Genomic DNA, 21417 nt, shown 5'->3' with positions numbered 1-21417 from the left:
TAATAAAGACAAGATTCATCTGCATTCAAAAGAATCACCTAAGTAACAAAAACAGAAATCTGAATTACAAAGCAGTAATTCATTCTACTTAGAAAAGTCCACAGCATTAGTCCAAGTATAGTTCAGGCTCCACATGAGGGTGCCACATGCAGCACCAAGGCACAGGTGAGATTACTACGGCATTACCAGGTTTAACCTAAAGTTCCTGCTCCTAATACCAACTGGGTACATTAGTCATGACAGCCTGACTGCACAGCAAACCACGCATGAGCTGGATGCGAAACAGCACCAGCCATTCCTGGGTTGGCTCTGGCTCTGGCTGACCAACTCATGGAATCTGACAGCCAAGTCTGAGTAGGTCCTGTCCTCAAAGATGATCCCACCAGTGAAAGAGGAAAAGATGACCAACGGGAAACGATTAAGAGAGGAAGGAAGGAAAACCTCATTTGATATGTGTCAGAGAAAGTCTGGCCCTTGAGACTGAGAGCAAGGGAGCAAAAAGTCACATAAAGGAATTGCAAAGAAATTTATTAAATGCACTGAACATGCCAAAAATAAAGAACACAGAAAGCAACAAAAGTAAAGTCAAAAAAGTCTTAAATCTAGTTTTCTATGTCATAAATATTAAGGTTTTTTTACTAGCAACACATGCAACAGAAATGCACACACTGGCAGAAAACATACTGCTCATACCCATTCTTTCTGCACTACGGTGTTTCAGCCCAAATGGACATTTGTAAAGTAGCTGTACTAGAATATATCACGAGTGGATATACATTCACTAGGCAACAGCATAAATGGATCAATAATTTAAATCTAATAGGTAAATTCTTCCTAAAATCAACACAAAGAAGAATTTCAAAAAAACACACACATATGTATTTTCTTTTATTAGTGAAGAAAAAAATGAAGTTGTATATTCAGAAGCTTTTCTGATATTATTTGTACACCTTGATGGTACTAAAAAAACAAAATTAAATGTTTTAGGTAACATGAAAAACAACTGAATACACTTATAAGTGAACCTATAAGTTAAAGAACAAATGACAACAAAACTACAGAAGGTAGTGACACTGGATCATCCCAAGTTAATTAGACTCCTGGTCTTTTAGAAAAAATATTATCAAACTCCCAAAGCAAACAATTTAATAAATAAGGGGAAGGCTAATGATAATGAACCATGATAATGAACTACTACCTGATACACAAGTTAAGGCAACACACCAATTAACTGTGAAGCCAATTTACCCAGGATTACTGCAATTAAAACTTAAGTCAAAATATTTTTTAAAATCAGACACATGGAATAAAGTCTAGATTCACCTCTAACTCTATAACCTTGAGGGTCATCAACTAAATTTTAATTGATATAAAATATTTACCTATTTAGAATTGTTACTGATTTAGAATTTTTCAAAAATAACCTAAAAGTGTTAACATTTTCATTACCTGTCTTTCTATGCAGTAGCACACAGCAAAACTTTAGCTGGAGTAGTTAGTTCAGTTTTTGAGAAAGCAATAGTCTATGGCAAATTACTTGTGTCAAAAATAGTTACTGCCATGAAAACCCATGGAACATTTTACTTCTAATAATTTAAGATCCATTGGTTTAACATGGGAATCTAATGAGAGTGGAAAAGCTTTCTTGTTTACATTTTATTTATGAAACTGTCATGATAAAAATAATTTTTAGGTAAGACATGCACGCCTGTACTTCAACAGGATTAATATAGACGAATAGCCAGTTTTTATGTTTGTCTCTATCTTCAGCAGAGCAGGGGCCGTTCTCACTGCTAAAAACCAGCTGTGTAGTCTCCCCCAACCTAGACAAACTTACACCCTGTCGTTGAGCTGTTTGGTGATGCTGCTGGGACCTGGTACAGGGTCCTCAGGTTTGCACAGAGGATTAAAGTTGAGACCTTTCTGCATGGAGGACTGCTTGCTGTACAGCTGATATGGAATGTAGGACAGGAGTCGTCCAGCTTTGATGCTAAAATAAAAAAGTAACACCAATTTAAGAGTTTAATACTTGGGGAAAAGGAGCTTCACAAAAAATGAATGTTCTCAATGACAGGAATATTTCACCAACAACATGCCATCTCTTTTCCTAGTTTATTCCTTTTCCCTTTGTTTTAGTGGTCCTAATACAACCTTACTTATTACACACTTAAGAATGAGACCTTCTGCCCATGAAAAGACAGGTCTGAAATTTTAAAAACTAGTAGCCAACCATCTCATGTTGAGGAAAAGAAAATAGACTATAGAGTAGGATGAGAAAAACTTCAAGCACAGAGTTGGACTAGTCGATATTGTAATCGTCATGACTTTAATATTTAACCACAATCTTTCCCCCCCCAAAATTCACACAGAATCATCAAGATTTTCTCAAATCCTATCTCACATATTAAATTTTTCCAGAATAAGGGAACTGGATGAGGATTCCCAATTTCCAAGATTCATGTTAGGTCTATTAAATGTGAAAAACTGTAAAATAAAAGGACAAAATAAGGAATCTCAACTGTAAGATTAACAAATAATTTATACTATCTTATGTGTGTAAGAGTGACAGAGACACTGTCACTCTGTCACTTGAAGACAGAACTCTGAGAGGGCAGAAGCTATCATATATATCTATATATCGTCTTCCAAATGCTCACTATATATGCATCAAACACCACCTGTAAAAACGAGGGGAACAGCAGTATTATAATACTAGATTAACTGACACTCCCTAATGCCTATTATACTTCAGAACTAAAACTGATTTGATTAAACTGAGTTTTGCTTTCTAATAAACTGAGTTACACATACGGTTACTGTATCTTTAAAAATACCATTTTAAACTCAAATTTTAAAACAGCCAACTAATATGCTTAGGCTAACATCCAAATTTTAAAACAGGCTCCTTAAGTATCAGGAAATATTTCAAAGCACATGTGTGGCTTTAAACCTAAAATATATATTAAGAAAGCCATCCTTTAATTATTTAGAAGAAAAATAATACAGTAAAATACTTTTCTTATTATCTGACAAATCCAAGAGTTTTGACATTTTTATTTTCTCAAAGCACACTCCACAGAACTTAAAAAAAAAAAAAAAGACTGAACTGGCTTAAAACAAACAAAACCAATTTAAAATATTAAGTCAACAATTGTGAATACAGAAAAACATACTGATGATATACCCTAAAAATGAAACTATACCATATTATAGACTATGTCCTTTATGTAATTATATCAATATACAATCCCACCTAAACGGCCTTCAACTTCAGGCGGAATTACTGAATATGCTAAACTACTAATTTATGACAGCTGAGAACATACTAGTGACAACACACTTCAATTTTCATTTACCTAAATAAATTTACCATCAGGCTAAAAGTTAGTTTTATCAAGATTACAGATTACATTCAAATACTAGAATTAAAATCCTAAAATTAGACCGCTTATTAATTTACTTTATTCTTTTTAAAAAATTTTTATTGGAGTGCAGTTGATTTACACACAATGTTGTGTTAGCTTCAGGTGTACAGCACAGTGAATTTTACTTTATTCTTTTATCAAACTAACTTCACTTCCTTTAGCAACTGGTCTTAACTGCCTGGCTATGGACCTTTGTCTTCTTAGTTATTACCTACCTTGCCTGCTCTCCCACCCTCAGAAGCAGAGGGACTTACCCCTAACGTTAGCCTTCTGCCTCCTTCATGACACACAGCACAGCTGTAACTAAGGGGTAAGTGGAGACTGAAACTGTGCTCAATATGTCAGCTGCACATCTGAAGTAAGACCAACGTGCAATGAAGCCAGGACACGCCCCATTATCATGCTGGCTTCCCCCATCCTACTGACAGCTTGCTGGGTGACCCAGACGCTACAGGTGCTCTCTAAACTGACCATACACGACTCCTAACAACAGTCACCCAGAACCTAAGGCTTACATAACTAAGTCCGTGGAGACTGATACAAAATAAGAGCCAATTTAAATACTGCAGTCTCTAATCAGACATCCTCAGAGATGCCCAGTAAAAGAAACTAAAGCCCAGTGCACTATAGTAACGTTAGACAAGAAATTCTTTTAATTTCAAGCCCAAACCACTATACATCTGTGTACATTCTTAATTATCCCTGCTTATCCATTTATCCATCTACAGATATATGGAGAGAAACATTATCTGATGGTATATTTTTAAAAGATTTTCTTTTACAAAGTCTCTCAGGGATTCATTTCTAACGTTTTCTAATTTCACTGTTTATCCTAAGCACAAAGGAGCTGTATTCTATATTTTCTACCATTCTTCTTACCAAAAAAAAAAAAAAAAAGAGCCAAACATCAAAACCCATATTTCAAAACCAAATGGAGCTTCACTTTACCAAAATATATTACTACATGGTTTCTTTATATACTGAGCTTTCTTCCCACGTACACTGAAAGTAGATTCTGATATATATGAAAGAGCTTACATTCTATACAATGTATCAGGCACATACTCATTGCATGTGAGATATTCTCTTCCTTTGAGGAGTTTTAACTCTTGGTTTGTCCTATAGCCCCAGTAAAGTTATCTACAGCAGAACTTTGTTCTTTAAATCATTTCCTATTTCCTATGCTGAAAATGAATTTACACGGCCAGTTATAACCAGAGTCTGGGAGATTTTGCAAAAATTAAGATACAAGAAAAGTCACTAAATTTCTATTCCAAACTTTTTATTGTAACTGTAGCAATAGCATCTTCTTTAGATGAAGCAATTCTGAACATCAAATGTTTGTATGGTTCCAGTCAACATCCCAGTCGTTCTCTATTAGAAAAACCATATCTGACACTGTATACCATCCATTCACGCATCTATCCTTCTTCCTCATTCAAAAGTGGATTTAAGGCAAGAAAGGATCTAATTATGTGCTAAGGACAAACTGAGCTGTTTTTGCCTATTATTCTACCATTAAGCAAACATTATTCTTTATGCATTCAAAATTAAAATTCGCTTTGCCACGACCTCTCCCATTACCCAAACTTTCCAACCACTCACCAAGATCCCACAAGCTCAGAAAAGGAAATAACAGCTATGAACATATGTATATAACTTTTTGCCCTTTATCCTTCAGGGTCCAGATTGCTTTTTAATTTTTACTACAGATACTGAGAGAGTTAAGCTATTCATATTCATTCTTTAGGTCCTGAAGACCAAGACTCTATTTTCTAATAAATATTACCTACAACAAGTCATGGGGTGGTGGGGAGACTGAAATGTGTACTGGTTAATTGGCCAAGTAAAAATAATTTGAGAATTCTGTAGTGCTGTGAGAGAAAAAAGTAAACGACTCAAGATTAATTTTTTTTAAGTCAAATCTATACCAGAAACTAGAATCACACACATTTTCTACGAAGAATAAACTGAGGCAAGACACACAAAAAAATAAGGGGAATGAAAAAAATCATGAGATAAAATTGCAACCAACTTTTGAGTTGAGTAAGCACTAATATTGACAGAGTGTAATTAGAAACAAAGTTTCAGTCCATAGGAAGTATGAGATCTTCAGAGCATCACGAGTGTGTGACAAACGTGCTAACGTTACAGGTGGGAGCTTAGAAAGAAAGGACACACTCACTGGGAGCCAGTCACCCCCCACAAGAAGAACCGAGTTGGCAACAACTGGACCCTCTCATCTCACAGCAGAGCCCGTGAGAATCCAACCAGAGGAGGCAGGTTCCCACGCCACCGAAGACTCAACACAAAATGAACAACGAGAACAAAATGGACTCGGAATAACTTAGGACCATGTTTTCAACTGTGCTCGGGCCCGATGAGGCAGTGAGGTGAACCACAGCAGCTTCCGTAACTACGTCACACTTCAAATTTCAGTGTAAAATTGTCTGAAGAAAAGGATTAAGAGAAAAATTTGAAAATCACTAACTTATACTATACTGTACTATATACAAACATAAGATTTACAAAGCAAGGCCTTCAGTAACAATCTCAGACCTTAAACTAACGCACACAGGCTTCTCATTAAAGGACTCCCCTGCCTCTCAGAAGTCATGACCCCATAATCATGCCAATATTAACTCAGGTTTAATGGCACCTACACAGACACCAGGGAATTCTAATCAAAGCAAAGTAATCATCCTGCACACTTATAAGTGGTAGTCACTTTTCAAACTGCTCAAACTAAAAACAGGAAAACTAATTATAGAAGAGAATATCATGTATGATCCATTAAACGGCTAATATAATGTTCAAATTTTTAAGTATAATAAAATCTCATTAAAACACTGCTGAGAAGGAGAAAAGATGAAGACGACTGGGATTAGAGTGTGAAAGAAAACAGCACTGTGATTTAACGTGGAGGAGCCCATGCTTATGACATCGTAGACACCGGGCATTTATTTAATGTATTAGGGTACAGCCCAGACTGAACCATTTCCACATGGGCCAACTCACCTATAACAATTTAATTAAATGGCAAAGAGCAGACCCAAATACGAGTCAGAAAATCTGTGTTCTGAATTCTTGGGCAAATCAGTTAACCGTATTAGCCCTGCCTTCTCATATACAACATAAAGCAAATAAGCCACATAACCATGATTCCAAAGTCACTTCAGGGGCTTCCCTGGTGGCACAGTGGTTGAGAGTCCGCCTGCTGATGCAGGGGACACGGGTTCGTGCCCCGGTCCGGGAAGATCCCACATGCTGCAGAGCGGCTGGGCCCGTAAGCCATGGCCGCTGAGCTTGCGCGTCCGGAGCCTGTGCTCCGCAATGGGAGAGGCCACAAGGGTGAGAGGCCCGCGTACCGCCAAAAAAAAAAAAAAAAAGTAAAGAAAAAAACAAAGTCACTTCAGTTATTTAAAAACAGATAATTAAGCCTGACTTCAAACTAAAATAAAATCCATTAAGGTGTATTTTATAACTTGTAACTGTCTCAGGTGCATTTTTTATTGTATTATCTCTCTAGCAGCATTCAGCACAAGAAAGAAGAGCAGGTATAAAGCAAGAGCTGTAATGAAGACCGCCATTTTCTAAGCAAGTCAAGTCCCACCCAGCAAGAGCTCTTTTCACCACCGCTTTCCTTACCCATGGATCTCCCCCACCCCCTCCAAAGCCAAAGTAATATTCCCAGATCAAAATCCTTGCTCCGGCACAATGAAAGGATTGTCTTTAAGTGACAACACACAGTTACACTCTGGAATGATACTAACTTCTTATACTGAAAACTTCACAATTTACTTTTAAGAAGACAGCTAAAAGCTAGGTTCATTAATCCTATAAAATGAATGGACAGTGGCTGGGTCCTGGGAACATAGCACAAAGATGTTCTAGGGATGGACCTTCAACTTAATCTGCCAAGGCTTAAAAAAACCCTCATCTATAAGAATATTTGGCTTTCCGGAAGACAAATGCACTTTGACCTTTTGGAATTTATTTTCTGATACTCGGTGATGTTTATAGAATAAAAATAAAATAACAACAGTAGCTTCTTACATCTTATGCCTCTACAACGCACAAGGCATTGTGCTAGGTAGTTTGTACAAATTATTCCTAGTTGTCACATAACCATAGCGGGTAGACAGCAGCCTTCTTTTACAAATGAGGAAACACGGTTCAGAATGGCTGCGTAACTATACCCATTACATAAGATCACAGGGACCCTGAATTGCTGAGTTGGGATGTGAACCCAGGTATGTCTCCAGAGCTCAAGCACAGCCTTTCCACTATAATACACTGCCTCTCACGAATCTATGCTGCTATATCTGCTATACAGAGGAACAGAACAATTCTATTTAATTATTTTTAAAAAATTTTTGGTCGTGCCACGTGGCATGTGGGTTCTTAGTTTCCCAACCAGGGATCGGAACCACACTCCCTGCACTGGGAGCATGGAATCTTAACCACTGGACCGCCAGGGAAGTCCCGAAACCTAACAATTCTAAATCTACTGAATAAATTAATGGAAGGTGTCAGAATTAATGAAATATAGGATAAGAAAAAAGCTCAGCAGTTGACTTAAAAAAACATAATTTCTAAGTTTGTTTCATCAACACTCCATTATACAGTCTGACCATTCTCTCATATACTGATTACAATCTATTCATAAAATTATGATTTAAACACTTTCACTTTTAACTTTCATAAATCTAGCAATCACTCATATGTATTATATATGAATCACTCAAGTTCTGGCTCATCACCAAGGTTCCAGATGACATGTTTAACCTTAGGAAGTTAGTATGAATGGCCAGCACTGATTTACAACACGCCAATTCCAAACCAACAGCCAAGGAGCCACACTAACTGAAAAACAGGTACTAATAATACTGCAAACTGCCGCCCACTCCTAGTGTTCCGGGTGCACGTTATCCTGATCTTCCTTCTTCCCCCACAGCATGTACTGACTTTTAACATATGACATAAATTTACTTATATACTGTTTATTATCTGTTTCCCCTTATAAAATGTAAGCTCCAAGAGGTAGGGGAGGGACTCTGTTTTGCTCACTGATGTATTTCCCAAGTACACAGAACACTGCCTACTCGTAACAGGTGCACAAATATTTGCTGAGTGAACAGCATGCTTTGTCAACCCCTCCCATTGCTGCTTCCTGCCGCTCACTTGAGTCATCTCCCTTAATTCCTGGGAGCTGACGTTGCAAGAACACTAACATCAAACCCCAGGCCACCTGAATCATCACGCGAGGCTAAGGAGCACAGTGGTGTTTCTTAAGACATGGATTACTCTCCACCCTTAAGAGGCAATACAAGTTAGATAAGGGTTTATAACAGAAAAAGTATTACAATTTTTAAAACTCATTAATTTAATTAAAAATTAAACTTACCTTTCCACAATCCATTCTGGTCGAATTACTTTTTCTCCCTTTAACTCTTTAATTTTGGCATTAGGAAGATTTGTGGCAATGATGTGTGTTGTTTTGGATCTGGAATAATACACATGATATTGGCCTCCATGCAACATCATTAGCTTTCTCAATTCCTCAGCAGATGGATCTGTAAAATTAATAATAAAACATGTTAAAAGTTTTACATTAAGAAAGTAGAGCCCTAGCTGAACAATCCCTTAAACAGGATGATTTAAAGAACGTATCACTGGTACACCTTCTCCTTGGCTGTGTTGCCAGTAAGCAAAGTTGGGAGGAAAATCACAAAGTGATAGAGCTATTTTGCCTTAGCACATCCGACTCTCCTGGCTGCTAAAGGCACAGTCAACCAACACAAAAACATCTACTGCCAAGCAATGCCCAGAAAAGCAGATAGGCACCTCGAGTAATGAATTAAATACTGATAATAGAGCAAATATTTAAAAAATTTCAACCACATTTAGCTATATTGACCTTGACATTTTTATCTTATGTTTAAAAATACTTACTATGAGCACACTTACTGTAGAGCTTATTAGACTTTACTCCTGTGAAGCTTAATAACTTAAACTTTTATTTAAAAAATATAAGGGCTTCCCTGGTGGCACAGTTATTAAGAATCCGCCTGCCAATGCAGGGGACACGGGTGCGAGCCCTGGTCTGGGAAGATCCCACATGCCGCGGAGCAACTACGCCCGTGCGTCACAACTACTGAGCCTGCGCTCTAGAGCCCGCGAGCCACAACTACTGAAGCCCACACACCTAGAGCCCATGCTCCACACAAGAGAAGCCACCGCAATGAGAAGCCCACACATCGCAATGAAGAGTAGCCCCCTCTCGCTGCAACCAGAGAAAGCCCGCATGCAGCAACAAAGACCCAACACAGCCATAAATAAACAAACAAACAAATAAATAAATAAATGTTTCTTTCAAAATGTGTAAAAAGATGATTGGCTTAAAAAATTTTTTTTAATAAATAAAATAAAAAATATAAGAAAAGTTAAAAAAATTTTACTCCGTTTCCTAATACGAACTTGTATCAAAGCCAAAAAATAAAGTTAACCAAAACAAAATAAGAATTGCAGACCAAGAAGCACTGTTTTTTCCCCCAATTTTGTTTCAGATTATTTTATTCTTAATAAAACTATAGAAAAATATCTTAAACAAGAATCAATGTGGTTTATGCTTTCCCATAAAAAAATGTCTGACTCACTAAAGTTATGTTATGACAGGCATTACTAGTATCACATGAAACTAATTATTTTCAATAGCTTCTCTATTTCTTTCACCTATTAATCTAAGGGAAACTCTGTACCACACTTCTCCTAGCAACAGCTGTACCTGGGGGTGAGGCTGGAGGTGGCCTCCACAGGAGGCTTGTGTATCTACTTTGTTATTCAAGCAACAGATTTTCTTTAAACACAAATGATACAGGTCCAAGTATTTAAATAAGTACTTCTATTATGATAACTATCTAATTCAGTGAGTTTTGGTCTTTAGAAGAAGAAATGTGTTCCCTCTATACCGATTTTGGTAAGAGTTTTTATCATGAACAGATGTTGAATTTTATCGGACGCTTTTTCTGCATCTATTGAGATGCTCACGTGGTTTTTGACTTTTCTTTTGTTAATGGGGTGTATCACACTGACTGATTTGTGTATGGTGAACCATCCTTGTGACGCTGTGATGAATCCAACTTGGTCATGGTATACGATCTGTTGTGTTGTTGGATTCGGTCTGCTAATATTTTGTTGAGAATTTTTGCATCTATATTCATTAAAGACATTGGCCTGTAGTTTTCATTTCTCCAAAGAAGACACAGAGATGGCCAACAGGCACATGAAAAGATGCTCATCATCACTAATTATTAGAGAAATGAAAATCAAAACTACCATGAGGTACCACCTCACACCAGTCAGAATGGACATCGTCAGAAAATCTACAAACAATAAATGTTGGAGAGGATGTGGAGAAAAGAGAACCCTCTTACACTGCTGGTGGGAATGTAAACTGGTGTAGCCGCTACGGAGAACAGTATGGAGGTTCCTCAAAAAACTAAACATAGAGTTGCCATATGATCCAGCAATCCCACTCCTGGGCATATACCCAGACAAAACTAGAATTCAAAAAGATACATGCACCCCTATGTTCACAGCAGCACTATTTACAAAGCCAAGACATGGAAACAACCTAAATCTCCATCAACAGAGGAATGGATAAAGAGATGTGGTACACACACACACACACACACACACAGAGAGAGAGGAATATTACTCAGCCATAAAAAAGAACGAAATAATGCCATCTGCAGCAGCATGGATGGACCCAGAGATTGTCATACTAAGCAAAGTAAATCAGAAAGAGAAAGATAAATATAATATCACTTTATGTGGAATTTAAAACACAACACAAATGAACACATCTTAAAAACAGGAACAAACTCACAGACATAGAGAACAGACTTGTTGTTGCCAAGGGGGAGGGGGGTTGGGGAAGGAAAGATTGGGAGCTTGCAATTGCAAACCAGTATATATAGGATGAATAAACAACAAGGTCCTACTATATAGCACAAGAAACTGTATTCAATATGCTGTGATAAACCAAAATGGAAAAGAATATATATAACTGAGTCACTTTGCTGTATAGGAAAAATTAAAACAACATTGTAAATCAACTATACTTCAATAAAATATATTTACAAAATGAAGAAGCAAGCAAGCTAACAAAGCGCATACAGACATGCCAGGTTTGATTACTTCTTGTTAAATGCTTACAGCGTAGAATCCATCTGTTGTTACTGACTGCACCTACTGGAGATGCTCAGTAAAAATACGTTAACCACATACGCAAGCCACATATATAAGTTTTTCTAATTGCCTCATTAAAAATAGTAAAAAATTAATTTTAATGTTTTTATTTAACTCAATAAATCCAAAATATTACCATTTCAGCATGTAATCAATATATAAAATTGGGATATCTCACTCTTTTTCTCATACCAAGTCTCCAGAATACAGTATATATTTTGCATTTACAACACACCTCTATTTACACTAGTCATATTTCAAACGCTTATTAACACACATGGCTAGTGGCTACCAAACTGGATAGCGCACTGGAAAGAGAAATGAAAACAACTTTCAAACAAAATTAATTCAAAATTCATAATTGAAGGTTTTCAGGGGCTAGGGATCACAGAAACTAAACTAGAGCATCATAATGACTTCACATACAATAGTGGAAACTGAACATCTGGCCAGTCAGGAATCTACAGTTTACTTACTTTCTCTCCCTAAGATTAAAGCATTTGCTGATAAACAAAACTGATAAACCTCTAGCCAGACTCATCAAGAATGAAAGAGAGAGGGCTTCCCTGGTGGCGCAGTGGTTGAGAGTCTGCCTGCCGATGCAGGGGACACGGGTTCGTGCCCCACTCCGGGCAGATCCCACATGCCGCGGAGCGGCTAGGCCCGTGAGCCATGGCCGCTGAGCCTGCACGTCCGGAGCCTGTGCTCCGCAACGGGAGAGGCCACAACAGTGAGAGGCCCGCGTACCGCAAAAAAAAAGAATAAAAGGGAGAGGGCCCAAATCAATAAAATCAGAAATGAAAAAAGGAGAAGTTACAACCAACACCAGAGAAATACAAAGGATCCTAAGAAACTACTGCGAGCAACTATATGCCAATAAATGAACAACCTAGAAAAAATGGACAAATTCTTAGAAAGGAACAATCTCCCAAGACTGAACCAGGAAGAAATAGAAAATATGAACAGACCAATTACTAGTATTGAAATTGAATCAGTAATTTAAAAACTCCCAACAAGCAGAAGTCCAGGACCAGATGGCTTCTCAGGTGAATTCTACCAAACAATTAAAGAAGAGTTAACACCTATCCTTCTGAAACCACACCGAAAAGTTGCAGAAGAAAAAACACTTCTGAACTCATTTTATGAGGCCACCATCATCCTGATACCAAAACCAGACACAGGGGACTTCCCCGGTGGCTCAGTGGTTAAGAATCGCCTGCCAATGCAGGGGACACGGGTTCAATCCCTGTCCAGGAAGATCCCACATACCGAGGAGCAACTAAGCCTGTGCGCCACAACTACTGAGCCCATGTGCCACAACTACTGAGCCCGTGTGCCACAACTACTGAAGCCCGTGCACCTAGAGCCTGTGCTCTGCAACAAGAGAAGCCAGCGCAATGAGAAGCCCGCACACAGTGACGACGAGTAGTCCCCGCTCGCTGCAACTAGAGAAAGACCGTGCGCAACAACGAAGGCCCAACGCAGCCAAAAAATAGTCAGTAGACACTGTCATTCTAGTAGCACCAATATATATATCAATTTTATTAAAAAACATCCACCTCTTTGTAGAACAAAATAAAACTGTCATTTACTGCTTCATAATCATAAGCAGGTAAAAAGAACTGAGGAAAGAAAATTAACATTAATTTAGCACCTATTCCAGTCATGTACTTTCCATACTTCATCTTACTTAATGCTCACCACTGGTGATTCCAAGATTGGAATTCAACAACAGAGTCTTGGCATCACAAGTTCTCTGTGAGATGATTATAGTCATTTCAATGTTATCCTTACCAAAAACAAAAAACAAGCATGTTCTCGATAATTTGGATAACCATGATTTCATTGCACAGGTTTTGTTCATGAAGGTACTGGTGCTGTCAGGGACTGCTTTAAATGTCATGTGCTAATGAAAAGAACAGAAACCAACTTAAGGTGCAAATGATGCATCTTCATCAAATGAAGACCAAAAATGTCATGGTACAATGTTCAAATGTTGATTATGTAGTGACAGAACAGACAACATCAGTGGGGGGAAAAGGTCATTAAAAAACACATTTGCTGGATATCCACATGCAAAAGAATGAAGTTGGGCCTTTATCTTATACCATACACAAAAATTAACTCAATGGACTAAAGACCTAAATGTAAGACCTAAAACTATAAAACTCTTAAAACACAGGGGAAAAGCTTCATGACATTGGATTTGGAAATGATTTCTTAGATATGACACCAAAAGCACAGGCAACAAAAAGAAAAACAGATTAAGTTAGACTACATTAAAATTCACAACTTCTGTGCATCAAAGGACACAATAAACAGAAGTAAAAAAGCAACCTGTGGAACTGAAGACAATATTTGCAAATCATCTATCTAATAAGGGGTTAATAGTTAGAATATATAAAGAAGTATTTCAACTCAACAACAACAAAATAACCCAATTTAAAAATGGGCAAAGGACCTGAATACACATTTCTTTAAAGATGATATACATATGGCCAACCAACATATGAAAAGATGCTGGGCTTCCCTGGTGGTGCAGTGGTTGAGGGTCCGCCTGCCAATGCAGGGGACACGGGTTCGTGCCCCGGTCTGGGAGGATCCCATATGCCGCGGAGCGGCTGGGCCCGTGAGTCATGGCTGCTGAGCCTGCGCGTCCGGAGCCTGTGCTCCGCAGCGGGAGAGGCCACAACAGTTAGAGGCCCACGTACCGCAAAAAAAAAAAAAAAAAAAAAAAAAGATGCTCAACATCACTAATCATGAGAGAAATACAAATCAAAATCCCAATGGAACATCCTTTTAAACCAAAATTCTTAGCTCCTCAGCATCCTGAATGAGGATTTTATAAAGGAGACCAACTTCAGATAAAAGAGGACTGTAACACGGCAACATTTTCAAGTTTTAATAGATCTAAAAACAGGTTCTAAAATGCATCTTATAGGCTGAACAACATATACACCTTTCTTTTCTATGTTACATGTATCCTTTCTTGACAAAACACAAGATACATCAAAGAACATTGGATCAACAAGAAAATAATTTTTACTTAACTGTATTTCTCACTGAATAGGACTGTGCAATTTTAAAAACTTACAGATATCTTGGAAAGAAAGCTTTGCAAATCTGTAACACTCATGGTCCATAATACTCCTACTGTTAATTTTACAGAACATTCTTCGAGAATATTCTGTATGCAATCAAATTTTAGCATTAACTAAAACCAACCACAGAAAGTAAGAGACAGGCAAGCACAGAAAAGGTAAAAGGCACATAATAAACACTGGACCACGATTTAGGCCTAAAGCTCCACATAGGAAATTCCACCACAGCAAACGCCATCACATTGGAACAGCCACTGAAGACCACTGTGACGTCTCTGGACACAGCTTATAAAAGAGTTTTGCTCATGTGGTTAAAACACATTCTATAAACAAAGTTTTAAAATCTTGTGCAAAAGCTTTCCTTGATAGATCTCTATTGAGAAAACAGTCATCATGTGTACGGTTTCATCCTGCATGTCCAAAGAACTTGATTAAATCTTGGCTGTGTCACATACATGCTAGAAAGAAGTAAGCCAATGGCTGCTTATACCTCCTTTGGTCTTACAGTAGTTAATATCTTTCATTATTTCATTTGAGTCTCACAATCCTATAAATTAGAAAGATAATTTAGCATAGTTTACTGATGAGGAAATAGAGGAAAATTAGAGGACTTGTGCACAATCACCTAGCTATTGTGCAGACCCCTTTGTCTTCTGACCCCTGGCCAATACTCTTTCTCCAGCAGCCATGCCTACTCTCTCTTCCCCTCTCCTCCCTAAGTACAGCAGAATTACAAAATTCGACTAAAAGCCACATACACTCAACCAAGTAAAAAGCAAAGAAACGTCTCAAAAGCCTAAAGAACACATTTTTGAGTACCTAACAGGTGCAAGTACCTATCAGACACAGGCAAAATTACAGGGGGTGGTAGAAATTAATACAGTAAGTCTCTCCCATGTAGGAGGTTAAATTCCTACATCCCTGGATTCACACCATCAGTCTCACAGGAAACAGGAGGAAATGCTATGTATATATTCGTAGAAAATAATTCCTGGAAGGTATCCATTTCAAAAAATTAGATTAGAGCATTAAATGGACTCTTTTCCTAAATCACCATATTCACATGCTCAGAAAATTATCAATGTTAAGGTTACGTTTTCAAACAAATCCCGACCACTTCAGATATAAGTCTGTTACACTTCTATATCCCCTTGTTTCATTTTGCAAATCATACGCAAGCCTGCCCTGCTTTTCCACAAACTTCAGCAGTGCCAACGTCACCAGACCTGGTCTCTTATCCACCTACTGAAAAAGCAGAAATTACCAGAACGCCTCTTTCCATATTCACTGTCCTGATCCAACTCCACAGAAGAGCAATTACCGCTCCCTAGATTTGAAGCACTAGCTCACTCGGAGAGCCTTCATCAAAATAAACATGCCCAGGGCCTATTTCCCAGAGATTACAATTCAGTAAGCCTAGAGTGTGGCCCATTTCTTATTTAAAAACTACCCATTTGGGCTTCCCTGGTGGCGCAGTGGCTGAGAGTCTGCCTGCCGATGCAAGGGACACGGGTTCGTGCCCCAGTCTGGGAGGATCCCACATGCCGCGGAGCGGCTGGGCCCGTGAGCCATGGTCGCTGAGCCTGCGCGTCCGGAGCCTGTGCTCCGCAACGGGAGAGGCCACAACCGTGAGAGGCCCGCGTACCGAAAAAAAAAACAACAAAAAACTACCCATTTAAGAAAACTGAGTTGAATTAGTGTATGAGTGAACACATTTTAACATTCAAACATCAAACACATTTTGTGTTTAATGTACAAACACAGAACTCTGCTATTCATTTGTAGGCTCAACTAACATTTATTGAGAATCTTACAATGTGCCGGGCAGGTTTCTAGGCCCTGGCACTCTCGGGTGTGCTCCACAGCACTTTTATTTCACTGCGCAGACAGAAAGTAAGTCAGATAAATACCAGTTCAGGAGAAAATAAATTCTATGAAGAGAAATGAAGCTGGATAAGGGATTAGAAAACAACTGGGGGGCAAGATCCATGTATTTTACATAAGGCTGGTCAGGGAAAGTCTCCTGGAGAAGGCAACATCTGACAGAGCTCCCAGGGATGAAGTCCTGGAGGAGGAGCTAATGGAGGCCCCACAGTGTTCTCTCTGATCCACATCCGGCCAGTGTCACCACACACAACGGGCTTTCGGACTCCCCCAAACTCAGCACATAAGTAAGACCTGGCAATACAAGACAAAACTCAGGTGTCAAAAGTAAATGTTTCTAGCAATAATGCTATGAAATGTATATTCTGTGGACCAGTTTAAGGAAGGAGGCAAATCTAATTTAACTGGGTCTTAGTGGATGAATATGACTCCAGTTCACAGAAGTGAGGGAAGCAAGAGCACACACAGCAGCACAGGAAAGAGGAAGTAAAAGACAAATCTCAAATATCAGAATAATCCTGTTGACCAAAATTAGAGAATATAAAGGGGAAAATGGAGGTCAGGGTTAGGACAAGAATGCCCTTACCCATTTTCGTCTAAAAAACACCTTATTTATCCAAGACCAGTTCAAAAAGTCAGTTCTTCTATGAAGTAATCACTCTAACCCTCAAAGGTAATTACTTCTATGTTGCCACCCACTTGGCTCTGTTCACGTCTAATGCCCAGAGATTACTTTTTTGTCACAAAATCCACATTCTCCATCACTGTCATCTCTGTTCAAACATAGTACCTAACACGCAAGCAGCATACAAAATATATTCGTTGAATTAACACAGAGTAAAATGGGATGAAAGGTCCAAAGATTGGAAAACTTAACAGAGTAAAGATGTCAATTCTCCCTAAATTGAGATATAGGATTAATTTACTTCCTATCAAAATTTCAGCAAGGTATCTATTTTGTAGACACAGAAAAGCTTCTTCTAAAATTTATGTGGAAAAGCACAGGTCCTAGAAAATAGCTAAAGCAACCTTTCCAAAGAAGAATAAAATGGCAATGATCACTGTACCCAGTATTATGGCTTACTATATAGTACAGAGGCACAGTAATCAAGACCATGTGGTACTGGTGAAAAGACAGATACATATGTCAATGGAATAGAACATGGAACCCAGAAACATACCCACCCAAATATGCCCAACTGATTTTTGGGCAAAGTACACAAGTAATCCAATGCAGGAAGAATGGCCTTCTCAACAAATGGTGCTAGCAAATGGATATCCACAGGCCACAAACAACAAACAAAAATATTCTAATGGATCATGAACTTAACAATTAAACATAAACTTATAAAATTTTTAGAAAAAATAGGAGAAAATCTTTGGGATCTAGTACTAAGCAAAGACTTTTGACTTGAAAGCACAATCCATAAAAGGAAAGGCTGATAAACTGGACCCCAACGAAATTAAAAACTTCTGTTCTGCAAAAGACCATGTGAAGAGGGTGAAAGGCAAACCACAGACTGGGAGATAATATCTGCAAACCACGTATCTGACAAGGAGTAGTATCTAGAATTATATAAAGAACCCTCGAAATTCAACAGTAAAAAACCAAACAATCCAATTGGAAAACAGGCAAAGGACATGTACAGACATTTCACTGAAGAGGATCTACAGGTGGCAAATAAATACAGGAAAGGATATTCAACATCTTTAGCCATCAGGCAAATGCAAATTAAAACCGCCAGGAGATACCACTACACATGTATTAGAATACCTAAATTAAAACAAACAAAAAACCCAACCTGTCTGTACAAAATGCTGGTGGGGATGTGGAGCGACTAGAATACAAATTAAAACCACAAAGAGATATTACTACATACCTATTAAATTTTTAAAATAAAAATCACTAAATGCTAGCAAGGACACAGAAACTGGATCACTCATAAATTGCTAGCGGGAATGTAAATAGTACAGCCACTGGGAAACAGTTTTGCAGTTTCTTAGAAAAAAACGAAACATGGAACTACTATATAACCCAGCAATTGCACTCTTTATGTTCACACAAAAACCTGTACACACGTGTTCACAGCCAAAAAGAGGAAATAACCCAGAAGTTCTTAAATGGGTGAACAGTTCAACTGTGGAACATCCATACCATGGAATAAAAATGAAAAAACTACTGATACACACAACAACTTGGATGACTCTCCAGCGTATTATGCTGAGTAAAAAAGCCAATCCCAGAAGGTTATATACTGTATCTTCTATTTACGTAACATTCTTGAAATGAAAAAAGTAGAGGAATGGAGGCCAGACTAGTAGCTGCCAGGCTGAGAGCAGAAGGGGAGTCGGTATGGCTCCACAAGGGAGGCAGGAAGGATCCTTGTGTGAAAAGGTTCTGTGTCTTGACCGTATCAATGTCGGTTTCCTGGTTGATACAGCACCATCTTCTAGAACAGCGGTCCCCAACCTTTCTGGCATCAGGGACTGGTTTTGTGGAAGACGGTTTTTCCACGGAGGGGTGGGCTGGGGGGTGGTCTGGGCGGTAACGCGAGCAATGGGGAGCGGCAGACGAAGCTTCGCTGGCGAACCAGCCACTCACCTCCTGCTGTGCGGCCCGGTTCCTAACAGGCTGCGGACAGGTTATCGGTCTGGGGACCCGGAAGTTGGGGACCCCCGCTCTACAAGATGTTACATTGGGGGAAACTGGGCAAAGGTTCATGGTCTCTATTTTTTCTGCATGTGGTTCTACAGTCAAAATTTTTTTTTAATTAAAAAAATGAGATAGAAGGCAAAGAAGTTATTAACCTTCGAAAGGAAAAGATGCTGTTTGGGAGAAAAAGAGAGATGAGAGAATGGGTTAACAGAGGCAGAGTAGCCAGAAGATGGGGGAATCTTATCTCTAAACTCAAGTTCAAAGCTAACTGTGTTGGAAGGGATGTGGGTTACCAAAGAGAAGTTCAGATGGCAGAACTAGGAGCTTTAAAGGAATCAAGAAAACTTGGAACATCAGTTAAAGTCTATGGGGAGCACGAGTAAGAACCAACAACAACACAGGATTCCCCACCTGTCTCCCTGCATCTAAAGCACTATTCTTTTCATGCTGATTTATCACAGAGACTGTTAGATTCTGTTTTATCTATAAAGCTTCAAAAGTAGTCACTAAAAGTGAAAATTTTTCTAAAAAATTGTATCACCACAACTTGCATGTCCCTATGAAATTCAACATAAAGGAACTTTACTTAAAGAATTACAATGTAATCCTAACAATAACAAGAATAAAAATTAATATTATCTCTATCTTAAAGAAAAGGATAGGGATAATAATAGGTCCAAAAGAGAAAATGTCTTACAGTCACATAAAAATTAGTGATGAAAGTAAATTAGAATTCCAGAATCTCAACCATGGTAATGATTACTACAATATTCATTTTTTTCTCCCTCACACAAAGAATCTATTTTTCTTCCTCTTATGTAAATAAGGGTGCCCTCGAAAACTGGGGACTTCCAAAACTTGCTGATGTAACAAGCAATGTTTATTTCTTAACACCTTTAATCTTTTATAATGCATCTCAGGAAGGTCTGTGGAGCTTGAACGTTCTAAGATGCCTAAGTAGAAAAGGTGCATGTGAATTTTCCCAAAGTTGCACCACCATTCGTTTTGAGATAACATTCTTAGACAAAATTGTCAATCACGCCTGCTAAAACTCAACCAGGCAACTGTATCAGCCAAATTAAAACTTAACTTTAATCAACAAGTACCCCCTGAGTGGTTATACCCATCACTGTAGAGGCACCAAGGACACAACAGTAATGAAAATGTGGAAATGAAGCTCTTGCTCTTGTCTAGTAAACAGGCAACTACAATAAGATCTAATAAATGCCAAGATGTGAATAAATACAAGGAGCCAGAGCCCCACAGAACCTTGAGAAGCCACCCCCACCAGTAGCAAGACAATCAGACAACCGAGGGGGAGTGCTAAACGGAGACCCTAAAAACGAGCGGGTATCAGCCGACTGAGAGGTGGGGAGGAAATACCGTTAACCGACCAACACAAATATTTATAGCCATTCACCTCAAAAAACACAAGAAAATGATCTTAAGAGGAGAGGAATCCTCAAGAGAATAAAAAGAAAACTTTGGCAGTAAAATCTGACAGCCAACAGACAAGTGGTAACTGACGGGGCAGATCAGAGAAAGATAAGATCTGAAAGATGAGCTGGCTGTGTGGAGACCCAGAAGACACTGCTTGGTGCCAGTGAAACCAAGAGAAACTCGTGAAAACAGAGGCACTGGGCACCTCCAAGAGTGGGCTTGTGGACAGGCTGTAAAACAGGAAGCTCACGGCTGAAACTGTGAATTAGAATTCCAGAACTCCTCTCCAACTCACAATGAAACACTATCCTGTCCCTTCCAGATACTGGACTCGATGACAACAGGCACAGCAGGAGGGGAGAAGGGATAGAGAGGAGGAAAGAACACAGCAGGGAGATTAAATGGCACTCTACTCCCTAAACAGTGAGATTCCTGGCCCTCTCCTTCCCTCCTGGCAACCAGGATGCCAGCAGCTGGGTTTACACCCTTCTCTAGGCAAGAGTCTGGGAAATCTGGCACACACACTCCACCCCCTCCTCCACCAGCCCAAAAGGACCTCTGGATAATTACAGCTGAAGATTCACCAATGAGGTGGCCCTACCAGATCCCCCTCTATTGAAGCTCACAGTTGACAAGCCCCATACGTGTGATGAGTTGT

At 38.8% G+C, this 21417-nt stretch overlaps 1 protein-coding gene across 5 annotated transcripts in view; it reads right to left on the bottom strand.

Moving 5' to 3' along the window:
* Positions 1–21417, bottom strand: part of REV1 (REV1 DNA directed polymerase) — an 84302-nt gene that overhangs the window by 37199 nt on the left and 25686 nt on the right. For all 5 annotated transcript variants that reach the window (XR_009566166.1, XM_060309377.2, XM_030838817.3 and 2 more), the window contains 2 exons: positions 8833–9001; positions 1838–1990 (listed from right to left, as the gene is read on the bottom strand). Coding sequence is in view for 4 of the 5 variants with exons in the window: in XM_060309377.2 (XP_060165360.1) it covers positions 1838–1990; positions 8833–9001 (322 nt within the window). In the remaining variant the exon portion in view is untranslated. The remainder of the gene's footprint in view (positions 1–1837; positions 1991–8832; positions 9002–21417) is intronic.

The sequence above is a fragment of the Globicephala melas genome, chromosome 12 (assembly GCF_963455315.2).
Source record: "Globicephala melas chromosome 12, mGloMel1.2, whole genome shotgun sequence".
Classification (NCBI taxonomy): domain Eukaryota; kingdom Metazoa; phylum Chordata; class Mammalia; order Artiodactyla; family Delphinidae; genus Globicephala; species Globicephala melas.
The sequence above is the reverse complement of the archived record's forward strand: the minus strand, read 5'-3'. Positions and strand labels throughout refer to the sequence as shown.